Source organism: Danio rerio, chromosome 25 (assembly GCF_049306965.1).
Source record: "Danio rerio strain Tuebingen ecotype United States chromosome 25, GRCz12tu, whole genome shotgun sequence".
Taxonomy (NCBI): Eukaryota; Metazoa; Chordata; class Actinopteri; order Cypriniformes; family Danionidae; genus Danio; species Danio rerio.
The window spans coordinates 11,614,257-11,633,348 of NC_133200.1; the positions used below are offsets into that span (position 1 = coordinate 11,614,257).

General features: G+C 32.5%; 1 protein-coding gene and 1 long non-coding RNA gene across 4 annotated transcripts in view; one reads left to right on the top strand and one right to left on the bottom strand.

The window, feature by feature from the left end:
- Positions 1 to 329: 329 nt before the first annotated feature.
- ap3s2 (adaptor related protein complex 3 subunit sigma 2) lies at positions 330 to 11,055 on the top strand. The gene is given in 6 exon segments (NM_001002539.1): positions 330 to 469; positions 2,076 to 2,167; positions 2,261 to 2,372; positions 4,435 to 4,506; positions 6,112 to 6,219; positions 10,601 to 11,055. Coding segments are annotated over 6 exon segments (579 nt in total). The 5' UTR covers positions 330 to 400; the 3' UTR covers positions 10,727 to 11,055.
- Positions 10,755 to 19,092, bottom strand: part of LOC141380907 (uncharacterized) — a 30,951-nt gene continuing 22,613 nt past the window's right edge. For 2 of the 3 annotated variants that reach the window (XR_012400275.1, XR_012400276.1), the window contains exon 4: positions 11,416 to 11,459. This is a non-coding gene — a long non-coding RNA (uncharacterized lncRNA). Of the gene's footprint in view, positions 11,460 to 19,092 lie in introns of all 3 variants that reach the window. The other variant, XR_012400277.1, reaches the window with a different exon arrangement.

Consider the following 19,092-nt stretch of genomic DNA (forward strand, 5'->3'; position numbering starts at 1 on the left):
TGCCTTAAAAATATATACATCTCGTAAAACCTTATTTTGATTTATTCATATGCAATAAAAGAAAACTGATAAAAATAAAATGAGAAAAGAGATTTATATGTACAAAATGTAAAAAAAATAAATAAACGGGGACATTTACATTACCTACCACAAAATAATCATATTTTTGAAATATATACTTGACAAAAATATAACGTAAAATATCTATAATAATCATTGTAAAGCGCTTAAATGACAAAAAAGCAAACTCTGCATGTAAATTTTCCACCCTGGAGCTTTAATTCCAAGGACTTTTATACTGGAAAAAAAGTCACGAGACACGGAACTACATCGAGTCGTTTGTATTGACAAGCAGACGCTTCGCTGAAGAACCACACACAAAAATAAGCATCAAGCAACGATGATCAAGGCTATTCTTATTTTCAACAACCATGGGAAACCCCGGCTCATCAGATTCTACCAATATTTTGTAAGAAACGCGCAAAACAGCATTTACCAGTTAACAGTAACGTTACTCTCCGTCTTTACCATTGATACTAAACGCTGATTTATAATTAATATAGATGTATAAACAGTCTATAGTTGAACATACATGTATAATATCAGTGTACCGTTTTGTAGTGAGTAAAAATGACTTACTTCATAGTTGTCACAGCTGCTTTTTGGAAATGTATTCACTCATTAGGTGTTTAAATATATTTAATGCAAGTATATGTATATTATATCATCCACAAAATTGATATTTGAGGTAAAGTTAATTTTATTTTTGCACATTCGTTCATTTAACCGTCTCTGTATTGTTTACCACGCTACTTTGAATATTGGGTCTGAACATTAGCATTATTTCACTGACTGATCAGTGAATGTTGAACAATGTTGACAGTCATTGGCTGCTAAAATGATATCTCCATTTTAAATTTGTTAATAATACTATTCTGAAATAATATTATTAAAGAGAAAGTACAAATGTGTGAATATAAATCAAACTTTACCTCAATTATTACCTAATCTAAATCTATATCAATCACATTGCGGTTTTATGTGTTTAATTTACTGCTAAGCATATGTTTATCAATGTATAATAATATGAAAAGCCAGAATATGCTAATAAAATTAATATAATATGTTCTTTTCATGGGCCAACATGGTGGCTCAGTGGTTAAAATCATCGCCTTATAGCAAGAAGGTTGCTGGTTCGAGCCCCGGATGAGTCAGTTGGCATTTCTATGTGGAGTTTGCATGTTCTCTCCATGTCCACGTGGGTTTCCACCGGGTGCAGTTCAAAGACATGCGCTATCAGGGTTTCTGCAGGTTTCACCAAGTTAAATTTGAGGCTTTTTAAGACATTTTTAACACCTTTATGAATGAAATTTTAGACTTATACAGGGCTAAATGTTAAAGATTTTTTTTCGAACATCCCAGGTGGAAAATTGCTTACCCTATCAAAATGTATAAAAATTTAATAATATGATAATTTTTGTTTATATAATTTAAGTAATTTTCAAATATACTCATTCACAAATTATATAACCCATAACAAGAATAGAACAAAACATAGCTCTAAATGACTTCAGTCAACAATAAACATGATTTAATAATAGGTGAGGTCAGTATCATCAGCAGTGAATAAATAGAGAGCTTTAAAGCAAATGCCACTGTAAGAAAAAGTTAAAAGATTTATTGAGATTGTATGGGAGTTAATGGCCAGATTGGGTAGTTATACATAAAGAAAGGAAAATTAAGACCTGTTAAAAAAGATTTAAGACCTACAACACAACATTTTAGTAGATGTAAGATTTTTTTAAGGCGTAAAATTTTGCTTTTGAGATTTAAGAAATTTTAAGACTTTTTAAGAACCTGCAAATACCCTGGCTATAGGTGAATTGAATAAACTAAATTGGCCATAGTGTATGTGTGTGCATGTGTATTTCCCAGTACTGGGTTGCAGCTGGAAGGGCTTTCATTGTGTAAAACATATGGTGGATGAGTTGGCGGTTCATTCGGCTGTGGTGACCCCTGTTGAATATAGTGACTAAGCCACAAAGAAACTGAAGGAATGTATGTTCTTTTCACAGGCCGAAGACATGCAGCAGCAGATCATCAGGGAGACCTTTCATCTGGTATCCAAAAGAGATGATAATGTCTGCAACTTTCTGGAAGGCGGAAGGTGATGGAGAGGCTTTTGCATAATAATCTTGCACATATCAATACTCAGGATTGTATGAGAGTCAGTTACTGAAGCTTTGCTCCTTCATTTTAGTTTGATCGGCGGCTCTGACTACAAGCTGATCTACAGACACTATGCCACTCTGTATTTTGTGTTTTGCGTGGACTCGTCAGAGAGCGAGCTGGGGATTCTCGATCTTATACAGGTGAACGAAACTGCAGTGGTGCACACAGCTTATAGCCACACGAGGGCATTTTATGTTTCCTTTTTGCATCCAAGTTATATTGCATTTTTAAAGTGCCCCTATTATGCTATTTCAGTTTTTTTTTTGTGGCATACAATGACTGATTCAATGTTTTCTCAGAATTTGTATTATTTCTTTAGTTTTTATGGTTTGAAAATATTTACATCTTGTAAAACTTTATTTTTATTTATTTATATTAAGATTTTTATTTATTTATTTATTTTTATTTATTTATATTAAGATTTTTTTTTTAAGATTTTTTTGCAGTGTAAAATGACTGTTTTTCTCAGAAATGGCAGTTTTTGTTGAGTTGTTATGCTTTTGACAATATTCACATCCAGTAAAACCTTTATTTATATGCAAGAAGAAGAGAACACTGATAAAAGCAATATGAGAAAAGTGCTCCATTATGCTATTTTCAGAGTTCTTGCAGCATAAAATTACTGATTTAATGGTGTTTTTCTCATATTTTGCAGCATTTCTTACATTTTTATGCTTTGAAAATATTTACATAATGTAAAACCTTATTTTTATATATTTAAAATATGCAAATGTGCAAAAAGAAAAAACGCTGAGAAAAAAGGAGAAAAATGCCCCTGCTATGCTATTTTTTGCGGCATAAAATGACTTATTCAATGGTGTTTTTCTCAGAATTTTTTGTATTTAGTTATTAGGCTTTGACAATATTCACATCTTGTAAAACCTTATTTATATATTTGTTTATTTATAATCAAGAAGAGGAAAGTCTGGGAAAAAATAATGAGTAAAGTGCCCCATTATCTTATTTTCAGATTATTTTTGCTGTCTAGAATGACTGATTCAATAGTGTGTTTCTCAGCATTTTCAGCATTTCTTAAGTCGTTATGCTTTGGCAATATTTACATCATGTAAAACCTTATTTTATTTATTTATATGCAAGGAAAGGAACCAGAAGAAAGATAAATGAGAAAAGTGCCTGTGTTATGATATTTTTAGATTATTTTGTGGCACAAAATGACTGATTTAATGGTGTTATTCTTAGAATTTGCAGCATTTCTTGAGTCGTTGTGCTTTGATAATATTCATATCTTGTAAAACCTTTTATTTATTTATATGCAGGAAGAGAAAACTCTGTTAGAAAAAAAATTTTTTTTTAAAAGTACCCCATAATGCTATTTTCAAATTTTTTTGCAGCGTAAAATAACTGATTTCAATGGTGTTTTCTCAGAATGCGCAGCAATTATATATATATATATATATATATATATATATATATATATATATATATATATATATATATATATATATATATATATATATATATATGCAAGAATTAGAAAAGTGCCAAGTACTTACATGACTATTACAATGTAAACATAGTCTATGAGTACACTAATAGCAACTTATTGAGTTTTAGTAATTGATCAAACACGCACAGCCTGCTTCAATTGGGCTCTGGTTGAATGTGAGATGCGATCAAAGCCACATGATTCACAAATCTGTCCAAACTCTGCTAGTAATGTGCAGAAATTTGAGAAAAAATTGTGTGGAATTTGCTTGTCTTTTTGCATTAAATTCTAGGATCGCAATAAATCAACGGACTGAATTGTAAATGTAATTTTACATCCATGCAAGTTCAAAAAATATATTTTTTCCCCTCATAAAGTAGAAATTCCAGATAATTCATCTTTTCTTTTGGGAAACAATAACCTAATTTATTAAGCAACTTTCACAGTTGCACATTAAACAAATGAAAGTGTGCCAGCATCAAGAAAGCATAATGGGACACTTTAATATATACCTTTGTTTTAGTGCAATCATTGATTGACAGAAATAATTAGTGTGAACTTTACCTTATTAAGGCTACCCAACCTTGTAATCATGACAGCATAGCTTTGTCATGCCGAAACTTAAATCTTTATTAGCATTAGTAGTTGATTTGCTCCTGATTTAAATTCAGATGACATATTCTGAAATGTTGCGTGAGTGTGAAAGAGCATGTTGTTGTGGTTCACACTTATGTATTTTTATCATAATAATACAGGTCTTTGTGGAGACCCTGGATAAATGCTTTGAGAATGTGTGCGAACTTGACTTAATCTTCCACATGGATAAGGTCAGTTTTATTGTTATTGTTATTTATAGAGAATTATGAAACATTTGAACAGGTTTTACATCTTAAAACGTGCTGTTAAATTTCATTCAGGGTAAGAATAATCGGGGTGATCATAATTCATCAGTTGAAATACAGGTCGGAATATCCTTTCTGATAATGGCCTGTTGGATTATGGCACCGTCATAAAACATATACGCTGATAGAAGTGTACGCTACACTGCCTTTGTTGGTTATCTAATCAGAATTATTGTTTTATGAGTGGAAGGAATGACGTGGAAAATGATAACCAATGGCTTTTTTACGGTAACTGGACACATTTGTTTTTTCGATACTCCATATGAAACATGTTATGTTAGAGTTGCTAAAAAATGAAAATGACCTCATCATTTATTCTCTCGTGTTGAGTTTCTTTCTTCTGTTGAGCACATAAGATATTTTGAAGAATGCTGGCACCCGTTGACTTCACTGTAAAAACAACAACATTGACTTAAAATTTTAAGGCAACTTGATGATGACTTTTTTTATCGATTCAGCTTAAATATAGTCAACTACAATACTTGCGTTAAAAGTTGAGTCAACTCAAAAAAGCTAAATTGATATTTTGAAGAATGCTAGCTACTGGCACCTATTGATTTCACTGTAAAAAAAAACAACAACATTGACTCAACTTAACTTTTAAGGCAACTTAATGACAATTTTTTAGTTGATTCAACTTAAATCTTCTCAAGTACAGTACTTGGGTTAAAATTTTATATTTTGAAGAATGCTGGTTGCTGGCACCCATTGACTTCACTGTAAAAAAAGCAACATTGACTCAACTTAATTTTAAAGCAACGTGATGACAACTTTTTTTAGTTAATTCAACTTAAATATAGTCAACTACAGTATTTGAGTTAAAAGTTGAGTCGACTTAAACCAGCTAAGTTTATATTTTGAAGAGTGCAGGTAGCTGGCACCCATTGACTTCACTGTAAAAAACAACTTTGACTCAACTTGAAACTGTAGGACAACTTGATGATGACTTTTAGAGTTGATTCAACTTAAATCTAGTCAACTACAGTACTTAGGTTAAAAGTTGAGTCAACTCAAAAAAGCTGTGCAACACGTTTCCTTACAATTTTAAGTTAGGTCAACTTTTTGTTTGTTTGCAGTGTTGTCGTACATTGTAAAAAAACTTTTAACTTTTTCATGTGAACCAAATGAACTTTTCTACTTATCTCAACTTTCAACAATCAAACTGATCAAGAACTTTAAGTTAAACTTTGTACAACTTTGTAAACATTTAGTTGAAACAAGAAACATTAAAATAAATCAAAGCAACATAAACATATTTGTTGTCTTGTCATGCAATTTTTTAAAGTATAGGAAAAAATGACTGGACATCAATATGTGCCAGCTACCAACATCTTTTCAGAATATTTTCTTTTGTGTTCAACAGAAGAAAGAAACTCAAATGAACAACGGAAGAGTCAAGAAGTGATGGCAGGATTTATATTTTTGGGCTAGCCCTTTAGATTTCTGAACTATCCCTTTAAGCTAATGTCAAGAAACAAAAGGCAGATCTGATTCTTTCAAATGTTTACGTTTTTTGTTTGTTCATTCCAGGTCCATTATATTCTCCAGGAAGTCGTGATGGGTGGGATGGTTCTGGAAACGAATATGAATGAAATCGTTGCTCAAGTGGAGCTTCAGAACAGAATGGAGAAATCAGAGGCAAGTTCACATTTAGGCCAAACCAACTGGAGTCACTCAGATGCCACTAGTTCGGTTTATTAGAAGTTTTACGCTGCGTTCACACCAGACGCGAAAGAAGCTTCAAGCGCGACTGATTTACATGTTAAGTCAAATTCAAAAGTCGATTGACGTGCTTATTGCGCGTTTCGTGCAAATCGCTCAAGTTCGAAAATCTGAACTTCAGCAAACATTCGTGCCACGTTAACCAATCAGGAGCTTTCTCTTGTAGGGGTGTGCTTATGACATAGCGCCTGTTCTTGGTGTCCCGGGGGGAAATCCTCCAGCCATCACCGGACAACAGTTGATCAAACTGGGCTCAGCTCAGTCTAAAGCACAGATGAAAGCTTCCATCATCGTGAATGAAGCGATTATACTCAAAATGTTCACACGCGAATATTGCGATTTATCCACGCGTACCGTGTCTGGTGTGAACACAGCATTAGACACGCAGGGTTGGTTTTATAGTTTAACGCAAAACGTTCAGTTGAAGTCTAATTATTAGCCCTCCTGTATATATTTTTTTCCCAATTTCCCAAGATTTTTTCCAACACATTTCTAAATATAATAGTTTTAGTAACTCATTTCTAATAACCGATTTCTTTTATCTTTGCCATGATGACAGTAAATAATGTTTTACTAGAAAATTTAAAATACTAGTATTCAGCTTAAAGTGACATACAAAGGCGTAATTATGTTAATTAGGCAGGTTAGAGTAATTAGGCAAATCATTGTATAAAGATGGTTTGTTCTATGGACAATTAAAAAAAATATTGCTTAAGGGGGCTAATAATATTAACCTTAAAATAGTTAAAAAAAAAAAAACACTTTCATTCTAGCTGAAATCAAGCAAACAAGACTTTCTCCAGAAGAAATAAATATTATCAGACATACTGTGAAAATGTCCTTGCTCTGTTGAACATCATTTAGGAAATATTACAAGAAGAAAAAAATCACAGAAGGGATAATATTTTACATTTTTAACTGTATCTGCTCATATTTAACATGGTTGAATAGTAAAAATACACAGAGCAGAGGCTTGGTAATGTTCACATTAGTTTTGATGAGTATCATTTTCTTTTTCCTGCATATCTTTTGACCGTATCAGTACTTCATATAATGGTGAAAGGTGTCTGTGCTGCTATCAGTGATTGACTGTCACATGATATCCTATCTGGATTAGAGGTGATCAGTAATGTTTGACAACACTAGATGTACTCTTAACATGTGTATGGTAGAGGCAGTCACAGTGAGGAAATGTCACACAGGGCAATATTAAAGAAAAGATCTGTTGAGAGCAGGCCTGGTCAGGTTAGTTTTTTGTTTGCACTGATAAAAAATATATGCGATGAAAAAATCTAAATATAATGCAGTCTTACATATAAGATAAAAAAAATTATTAATATGATTACAATTTGTTTACTTTTTTACATCCTTGTTTTGGACCAGGTTTAGCCCTAAAATTTCTACTGCGTTGAGTGGAAAGGATTATTTTTTTTGTTTTAATTTAATTATGGACACAACACTTTTTTTCTCTGGGGTATATAAAACAGTTAAGAGCATGTGCGCTAATAGTATAAGTTTAAGAAGGAAAAAAAATAGATTTTTGAGTTTATTAATAAACATTTTGGTCAACAGAGAAGTTAAAATCATTCAGAAATTGGTAATAAACATAATAATAATAATAATAATAATAATAACAATAATAATTCCTTACATTTATATAGCGCTTTTCTGGGCACTCAAAGCGCTTTACACAATAGGGTGGATCTCCTCATCCACCACCAGTGTGCAGCATCCACCTGGATGACGTGATGGCAGCCATTTTCCGCCAGACCGCACACCACACCAGCTGATTGGTGGAGAGGAGAGAGTAATGAAGCCAATGATATGGGGAGGGTTAGGAGGCCATGATGGACAGAGGCCTGTGGGCAGATTTGGCCAGGAAGCCGGTCAAGTGCCGGTTAAACCCCTACTCTTTTTCGAAAGGACATCCTGGGATTTTTAACGACCACAGAAAGTCGTACAGAGTTCAACTGTACGTGATCCTGGAACTTATCTTATGTTAGATGGGTATATTTTTAGCAATAACCAAAAGCTAGATTTTTCTTTTATGCCAAAATCATAAGACTATTACGTAAAGATCATGCACCATGAAGATATCTTTTAAAGTTCCAATTGTAAATACAGCAATATTGAACACGTCACCATTTTTCTCAGAATTTTATTTATTATTTTTTTAAAGGTGTTGCTTATTTTTTACTGAATGTTGATAACAACCAAAGAAATACATATATGCAAAAAAAAAAAAAAAAATCTGAAATTTAAAGGGCCATGAAACCCCCTTGTTTCAGCAGGGTGTTTTCACACCTCTACTTTGGAAAAAGTCAGAAAAGTGGGTGTGTCCAGCTCTGTTTAGGGGGGAGTGTTGGAGGAAGAAAAGAGGCTTGGTGTGGGAGTGTCTATTTGGGCACGTGCGAGTTTCAGAGTCAAAACACACACACACACAAACACGGGAGAAAGTGATGGTGTTTACATGGACATCTGTAGTCGAATTATTTGCCAAATTATTAAATGGTGGACTTTAACTGCAGTTTGGCTCTTTCATTCAGGGAATTCATGCATGTCCCTCGCGACAAACGAGACATTTGATTCGAGGAACTGCTCTAAGCGTGTATTTTTCATGCAATGTTTGATACCGCACGGCGAATGAGAGAAGAAAAAAAAAACTCAGCATTTCCCAGAAACTTAGATGCACACGGCAGGTAGCGTCAGAAAGCCGCATGTTTTATTCCGGTAACAAAAAAAAGTTTGGTTGTGGTGCTAACATGTTTACACTCGGTAAAATAGTTAAGTTCGATACGAACAAACTGAATAAACAAAGAGCACTGGTCGCTCACTTACCAAATCTGTAGAGACAGGACAATCACCAGCAACTAGAGCTGCGTCTTTATTAAGAGGAGACTACAAGCGAATCCAGATCTCAGCGTTTGCAGATTACAGCTCTCAGGTAAACAATAATTCTTCTTAGACACGTAAGTTAAGTTATTGTTGTCGAGCGTTGCGTACACTGGTAATCCACATGACTCCAGCTGCGCTCTCACAGAGAGAAAATGAAAACAAAACTTAACGGCAGCAAACTATAAAAGCAACACTTCACGCTTGTTTTGCCAATACAACGTGGCGTGTCTGCCGTCTAAACACTATGACAGTAATGAATATTAATGAAGTTGAACAATAGAGCGCGCTGATTGGTTTGAACCAAGCTTTACTCATGCATTAATGCATCACACTGTAAGACGTAATAAGACACAGTCTGGCTCAGACGTCCAGTCTGCACGCTGGAATACAACGCTATTATGACATGACCGTGACGCAGCTTCAAAAATTTGTTTCAAACCAGAAGTACGAATTTGCTTGAAATAACGCAAAAACAACCAATTTACACTTTTTAGTGAAATATAGGTGTCCTAATAGTGTTTTTAGCAGTGTGGGACACATATACGACTGTCAACAGCTCAAAAAATGTGTTTTGGTGTTTCGTGACCCTTTAAGTAGTTCTTCAGCAACCCTTCGTCATTGTAAATGAATATTAGCTGCTTCAGTCCAACATCTAAATGATCAGAATGATGAAGATGAACAATGATTTCAGCAAGACAATGATCCAAAACACAGCAAAGGAAACTCTCAAATGCTATCAGAGAAAGAAAATCAAGCTGTAGAATGGCCCAGCCAATCACCTGACTTGGATCCGATAGAAAATACGAAATGAAGATCAGATTTTATTGACGAGACCCACAGAATCCCATTTGTTACTAAACATAACCAATTTATTTTGTTTTATTTTTATGTTTGTATTGTTTGGGTTTTTACATAAATCTGGTTCCACTCCATGTCAACAGCTTCTTTAGAAATATTATTCCCAGAAAAAAAACATGATGTGTTGAATACTTATATTTTATGTATAAACTAAAACTTAATTTTGGATCTATTATTATTATTATTATTATTAATCAGCTTTCAGATAATGTATAAAACATTACATTTATGACTGGTTTTATGGTCCAGAAATCAATATTTATTCATAAATAAACATTGAATCAGAAAGAAATATTTATTTATTAAATATTAAAATAGATTTAAATTGATACTATGAGTATAGTAGTTTATAATGTTTTTTTAAATAATAATAACAGGAATTTATTTTTTTTATAAACTCATGAATGGAAAATGTTTTTAAAAATTCAATCATCTTGAGCCAGGATAAAATTAGAATAGACAACAAGGGCTCCTATTTAAATATTCCATGGTATGCTTTTATTCACTTGTTTCTGTGTTTTAAGATTTGTGTGCTTTTCTGCAGGGTGGTCTGTCTGCAGCACCAGCACGAGCCGTTTCTGCAGTCAAAAACATGAATCTTCCTGAAATCCCCCGGAACATCAATATCGGGGACATTAATATCAAAGTGCCCAGTCTCTCCCCGTTTTGAGTCGGCTCGTCTGATCCATGTGTTTTTCTGTTGTTGTTATTATTATGTGTTATCAGTAATTGCCATAGATGCCGTCTCCCTCTTGCCATTACTGACAGTCATTTGAGTCCAAAGCACTACAGGGTCCAATCATTCACAACATATCTTTCATTTCAGAAGCGTGTTTCCAGTTTTGTTTAAAGTGTTGTTTTGTATTTTGTCTGTGATGCTGTAAAGTTCTAACATGTGTTTTCTGCCAGCTTTAGACCAATTATGAAAGTGGTAAATGTTACACATTAATAATTTATATTGAATGTTACTGTTACATTAAAATTGATTTTGTCCAGAAATATCATTTGTGTCTTTTTAAATTTTTTCCAATTTAGTTAAATAAAATGGGTTTTCTAATTCATTTAGTCTCATAAAGGATTTCAGTGTACTGTAACCAAGAAGATAATTGTTTAAAAATAACAGGGTTTCAGCGGGGTCTTAATGTCTTAAATCTTAAAATCCAAATTTTAGGCTTAAAAAATCTTAAATGTACTGAAATATTGTGTTGTAGGTCTTACATCTTTTTTAACAGGTCTTAATTTTCTTTTGTTCATGTATCGCTACCCAATCTGGCCAAAACTCATACAATCACCAACAATCCATCTCAAAAAAATTTTTTTTTACTCTATTTATTATAATGGTTTAATTATTTTCCTTACCTTTACAAGTTCTCCATGTATTTACTGCTGAGGAGGACACCGACCTGGACAGATTGTTGTGCACAGATTTAGTTAAAACATTTTAAACATTATAAAACAAGAAAGTTTTTGTTGGAAAGAAGTGCATGTTTACAACTAGAGCTTGCCTGTTTTTACACAATGTTTAAAATATTTTACTAAAAATTATCTAAATTATTTTTGAATTATTAATATATTATTCTATTATTAAATGTATTAAATTATAATTTATTTATTTTTTTGATAGAGCAATTTTCAAAAGTCTTTTTCATCTGGGGCTTTTGAAAGAAATCCTTAGCCTTTAGCCCTTTATAAGTTTAAAATTTCATTCATAAGGGTCTTAAAATGTCTTAAAAGTCTTAAATTTAACTTGGTGAAACCTACAGAAACCCTGAATAAAGAGCTGCATATTTTAACTGAGGGATTGAAATTTGCCTGTAGGCTTCAAAATGTACATTCTTTGGTTGTTTGTTTTATGTATTTTCAGATTTTTCCCCCCTCACAATTTTTACTTTTAAATAGGTCACCATTTTGCATTCGGATAATTTTAGACGTGTACGTATGAAACTATGTGAAGCTATTTACTTGGATTTTTTTTAAATCTATTAAGCATTATTTGTATAAAAAATATATAAAATGAATAGTATCAAACTTGATTTTATAAATATATTTAGTTTAAGTCAGAATTATTAGCCCTCCTTTAATTTTTTTTTCTTTTTCAATATTTCCTAAATGATGTTTCAAAGAGCAAAGATCTTTTTACAGTATGACTGACAATATTTTTTCTTCTGGAGAAAGTCTTATTTGTTTTATTTTGACTAGAATAAAAGCAGTTTTTAATTTTGTAAACACCATTTTAAGGTCAAAAATATCAGTCCCTTTAAGTTAATTTGTTTTTCAATAGTCTACAGAACAAGCTATTGTTATACAATAACTTGCCTAATTACCCTAACCTGCCTAGTTAACTTAATTAAGTTAAGCCTTTAAAAGTGACTTTAAGCTGTATAAAAGGGTCTTAAAAATATCTAGTCAAATTTTATTTACTGTCATCATGGCAAAGATAAAATAAATCAGTTATTAGAAATGAGTTATTAAAACTAATATGATAAGAAATGTTTAAAAAAAACCTCTCCGTTAAACAGAAAATGGGGGAAAAATAAAAAGGGGGGCTAATAATTCAGGGGAGCTAATAATTCTGACTATATATATATATATATATATATATATATATATATATATATATATATATATATATATATATATATATATATATATATATATATATTATAGGGTTTGCATGTTCTCCCTGTGTTCACTTGGGTTTCCTCTGGGTGTTTTGGTTCATTTAAACAAAACAGATTTATTAAACAGATAATTTTATTAAAATTATATTTTAGTCAACAAACATATTTAGAAATTGAAAGAAAAGACAATTAAACTCAAGCAAAATATTGAAAAAAATATTACAACCATCAATAAATAAATAAATCTTTCTAATTTTTTTTGCTTCTCTTTTTTAATATATATTAATGTTTTACCATAAAATATAAATTTGGCTGTACTATTTTTTAGACCGTTTTTGTAAGTTATTTTGTTATAAGCTCCAGATTTGGCTTCAGTACTGACTAATCTAATGTATACGCACAGATATAATATTGTATAGCTTCCTATTAAAACTATGAATTTAAAAGAGAGATTTATACTTATATATGCTGAGCATATATAATGAATATATAACCTTCAATCCACCTCGCATTATGTGGGTTAATAAATCGCAACCATGAATGATGCTTGCTTTAGATGTTTTATGAGAAATGTTTAATTGCTTTATAAAAAAGTATTTGGTTTAAATTCCATTATAGCAGTATTGCATGTTTACCTGACATTCTCCATTTCATTGGTTCATTGTCATTTTACACCTCAACATTTAATCGTAAACATTTTATTATCTCAAAGAATCTGCAGCGTCATGTTCTGATTACGATTTTGTGCACTTAAAAACAGATAATCATAGGACAAGATCTTATTTGTGTAACAGTATGTCAGCATATTTTGGACAAATCACTGCAGTTTCACCGTGACTGTGCAGTGTTATAAAATCAGCTTTATTGCATTTAAAAAAGGAGGTCCTTAAAGGCGAGTTGAAAAAAACAAGGAGTTCAAATGATAACATTTACCTCACACAACCGAAAAAAAACGATACCATATCTGGAAATCTATGATATCATAGTGTTATCTTGAAGATAGCAGATATCAAAGGTCAAGAGCCATCAGATGACATCTGAAGTCATCAGAGCGAAGTGACTCAGGGAACACTGACTTTTTTTATGCATTCACTCAAATAAAAAATAAAAATAAAAAGTTTGCTGCTTGTTTATATTAAATAATTACTTATTTAAAAGCAGCTGAAGAATTCTTGATTTTTTTGGGGACAACTTAATAGTTTTAAGTTCAATCCAATTAAATTGTTAAGTTAAATTAATCAGTTTGTGTTGGGACTGTATGTGTTGGGACTTTGTTGTGATTTTACAGTTATTTACTGCAAAAACACTTAGTAAAATACTAGATACATTCTTTACAGTTCACTACTGTAATATGCAGTGCATTGTGGGACATTAAAACTTACAGTAACTTACTGGATATTAGGAATATGCGGTATTCTACTGTAATCAAAGTAATCAAGTGCTGCTACTGTAGTTGAAGACAAATAGGAGACAGTTGATTTAAAAATTGGTGGCTTGGTGGGAATTTTTTAAATTCAATAGTAAGTATGGCGGTGGCGACCTCGGATTAATAAAGGGACTAAGCCGACAAGAAAATAAATGAAGTATGGCGACACAGTGGCGCAGTAGGTAGTGCTCTCGCCTCACAGCAAGAAGGCCGCTGGTTCGAGCCTCGGCTGGGTCAGTTGGCATTTCTGTGTGGAGTTTGCATGTTCTCCTCGCGTTCACGTGGGTTTCCTTCAGGTACTCCAGTTTCCCCAACAGTCTAAAGAAATGTCTTATTGACCTTATTCTCCGTAGACGAGCGGGCGCTGCCATTTGAATCTTTTTGGCACGAGACTTCCGGTCTCATTCACTTCCATTCATTTTTAGACATTAAAAACTGCTCGTTTCGCTGTTTGATGTTGCAAACTTATATTTCCTTGTTATATTATTCTACTTGGTCTGTATAGTCATGCAAACATTTGTTTGTAGAGCAAGTAGTTTGACCGTTTTTTTGCCGTTTATTATTCCTTGTCATTTCTCCCATAGGCGATTGAAACGGAAGTTCTAAGACAATCACGAAAACAGGCACACTTCCGCATTTTAGAATAAGGTCAATAGGTGAATTGGGTAAGCTTAATTGTCCGTAGTGTATGTGTGTGAAAGAGTGTGTATGGATGTTTCTCAGTGATGGGTTGCAGCTGGAAGGGCATCCGCTGTGTGAAACGTGCTGGTTAAGTTGGCGGGTTATTCCTCTGTAGCGACCTCAGATTAATAAAGGGACTAGGTCGAAAACAAAAATGAAATGAATGAATAGTAAATACGAAAAATAAAGGTTTTGCACTGCTAGTGTAAAATGTAAATATATTACAGTAAATCTAGTGTGAAAATTGTCATGCGGTAAAATTCAAATGGGTTAAAGGTCATTTTACTATAAAAAGTAGTTGCGGTAAGGCTATTTTACTGTAAAAAATGTAATTGTGATAGGGCCCTACTATACTGTAAAACACAATTACAGGTAAGTTAAAGGGCCAGTAAGTTACCGCAAAAATACAATAAAGTGTGAATACATTGTATGGATACTTCTGTACGTGTGATTTTTCAGGTTTTTTATTTGTAATAAATTTGCAACAATTTCAAGAAATCTTTTTCACATTGTTATTATGGGCTATTGTGTGTAGAATTTTGAGGAAAAATAAATGAATTGAATCCACTTTGGAATAAGGCTGTAAGATAAACAAATGTGGAAAAAGTGACGTGCTATAAATACTTTCCAGACGCACTGTAAACAGCAAATGTGCCATGGTCACAACTGACTCTTAAAGGGAATATTAGATGAGACTCTAATTGGTTTAAAGCAAGCTCAAAACACACCCATAATTCATTAAGAGCTTTTCCATTTATTTTTTTCAATTTTTTGCCATCCTAAAAGAAAACAAGAGTGGATTTGGACATGCTCTTAGCACATTTGCCCCATTCGCTTTTGACTTTTAGATCATTAAGATAGAGCCCATAATGTTCATGCAAATGAGATTACATATTTTCGCATCCCATATCACATATTGGAAGAGAATGAAAGTGTTTTAAAAACTTTTTTTTGTTCTCAAAACGTACAAAAAATGTCTTTTAATTATTACTTTTTTTAATATGTTGAAAGGCAAGATTCAAATGTTAAAATTATTAAATTTTTTTTTAAAAATTCAACTAAAGAAGAGATGATTTTCATAGGGGTGACACTATGTCTCAGTGGTTAGCACTGTCGCCTCACAGCAAGAAGGTCGCTGGTTCGAGTCCTGGCTGGTTTAGTTGGCATTTCTGTGTGGAGTTTGCATGTTCTCCCTGTGTTCTGGTTGAGTTTCCTCCAGGTGCTCCGGTTTCCCCCACAGTCCAAAGACATGTGGTATAGGTGAATTGAATAAACTAAACTGGCCGTAGTGTATGTGTGTCAATGAGAGTGTATAGATGTTTCCCAGTACTGGGATGTAGACGGAAGGGCATCTGCTGTGTAAAACATATGCTCGATAAGTTGGCGTTTCATTCCACTGTTGCGATCCCTTATGAATAAAGCGACTAAGCTGAAGGAAAATGAATGAACGAATAATTTTCATAAAAAAGTGAAGAGTGAAATTTGTTTAGCATTAAAAAAGTATGCTGTAGCCCTTTGTAATAAAAAAATTACATTATTATTTAGGTAAATTGTGACATGCCATATTATTAATGCATAATATTAAAGCGTTTGCGACAGCTACGATGAGTTTTACAGAGTCAGTTTCTTTGTCGAACATCATTTCTAACTGATATGGGATAATATGATGAGGGAGAGATACCGTAAAACCTGATAATCATTACGGTCATATATTTACAAATGAAAGGTTCAGTTAAAGTTACTGTCGACATTTTCTGAGATGCTAATCTAAATAATAAATGTCATCTCTGGTACAATGTTCCATCATAAACGCACACATAATCCAAAGGCCATATCTTTGTATAATTCATCATTTATTTCACCCTTTTTGTAAAGTGAGCTTCAAAGTCCAGAAGAAGATTTTTTTTTAACAAGTTCATTTGTCACTGATCCAGTCTTTTGCTCCTGGTAAACACAACATAATTAAGCTAAAGTTCAACTGTATTTTTGCTCAAACTATAAAGTTGTATGACAGAGATACTCAGTTATCCTTTAACAGTTATGTTAGTGATTATGTGTCTGTGGCAGCAGTTTCACAAGCAGATGCTTCTGAGGACAATGTCTTTTTTGTACTACTGGTTTATGCCACTAAACAAAATTGATCTTGAATGGAATTACAACGTTGAACTTGTCTGACCTCAACAGTTTAATATGTATATCAAGAAGCGTTTTCTATACAAGCAAAACATATAGTCCTGTTTTAAGAAATAATATGATGAAATTAAGTGAGTTTTTCCTCAAAATAAGCAAAATAATTTGTCAATAGGGTAAGCAAAATAATCTTATTTTCCTTTTTACATAAGAATAAATTGCTTACACCATTGGCAGATTATTTCGCTTGTTTTAAGGAAAAACGGATTTAACTTTAGTATATTATTTCTTAAAACAATACAATATATGTTTTGTATATATATATATATATATATATATATATATATATATATATATATATGTTTCAATATATATGAAACAAAACAAAATAAAAGTCAAAGTAAGTGTTTTTTGCAGTGCAGAATTCTAACTGCAGTGTATATAGACAGCATTTGAAGTGGATAAAGTGTATTAAAATTATCTTAAGACAAGAATAAATGTTATTTAATAGTTTCAGACATCTTCCATAAACATGTTTGATCCACTATGTATGGTGTAATTTGGAAAGTATGCTCATGATTATTCTTGTCATGAAGCCGAAATTGCCATATGGATTTTTCTTAATACACAAAAGTGAGAGTAACAATAACTCTTAAAATTATATTTTTAAAAACAAATGTGGCCGTACTGCATTTCAATATAATCAAAATATGCAAATTAACAGTTGTTTGTGATTCTCTATTGTTTATTTATGCTTTTGTAATGCATCAGTAGACATTAAGCAGACTGTCTACTAATACTCAAATAGACCATCAAAATAAAATGTTACCAAACTATATATTTTATCATCCTTCCATAACCCTCACGAGAAGCAATCTGCATTTTCCCTCATGGAGACCAAAAATGTCCCAACAAGGTCAAAATTGACTGGTATTGCTATACTTGGGACATTTGGTCCCCACAATATGAGGAACAAAAGTTACACACACACACACAAACAATATTATACACTGTAAAAAATATCCATAAATTAGCAGTTTTCTGTATTTTGTAAGTTTATTTTCTATGCTTATATTTATGCTCTTCAATTGCATTATGGGAGCGTGATCTTTCTTCTAACAACTTCTAACTTTGTAAAAGTTAAAAAAGTTTGAAAAAGTCACATTTAAGAATTTTTTTAATAGTTTAAAGTGATACATTGGATGTTCTCCAGCTTCCGGCGGCTAATTTGCAGCTCTGCACAAGAAGTTTGGCCAGAAGAGAAATGGTCATCCCCAACTGAGCCTGGTTTCTCTCCAGGTTTATTTTTCTTCACTTTTGTCAATTGGTGAACGTTTTGTTCCCCGTCATTATTGCCACTGACTTGCCTGGTTTGGGACTTGTGGAGCAGCGCATTGATGGTTTTGCTCTTCAGTGTTTGGACTTTCAGCAGTGAAATGTAAACCACACTGAACTGAACTAAACTGAACTTCAACTCTGAAAACTGGACTGACACAGTTTTGATTTACTAGAACTTTTATGTTAAGCTACTTTGACACAATCTACATTGTAAAACGGCTATAGAAATAAACATAAACTAAAAATTGAATATATTGTCTGGGTTAGTGTTGTATATTACGCTACAAAAACCTTATAATAAACTTCCAGTACATTTTCAGTTATTTTACCGACTTATTTCTCTATATATTGTTTCTTATACATGATTTCAAACTACTAAAATGTCAATAAAAGTCACTTTGTTAAACTGTAGAGTTAAATTTTCAACATTAAAAGTCGTCAGAGCATCCAAAAACACATCCCAAAATGCAATACACAACCGTAAATTAACTGAAAACACTTGTGAATCACTAAATAGGGAACTGTGTAGTTTCTAACTACAAACATGTCAATAAAAGTCACTTTGTTAAAGAGTGAATCTTTCCCCATCAAAATCCATGGAACCAGAAATTAAGCTCTAATTACGCAATTGAAAAGCATAAATAAAATACAGGAAACTGTTAATTAATAGCCATTTTTACAGTGGCTTTAATGACATTATAAATGCCTCAGATCTTCCCTCTTGTACACCGAATCTGTCCTGTGTATAATGGATGAGCCATTAATTCCAGTGGGAGGAGAGTCATCCCATGCTTTAAATAAAAAGTTGTGCACATGTCAATCCCACTCCCCCTCGTCCTG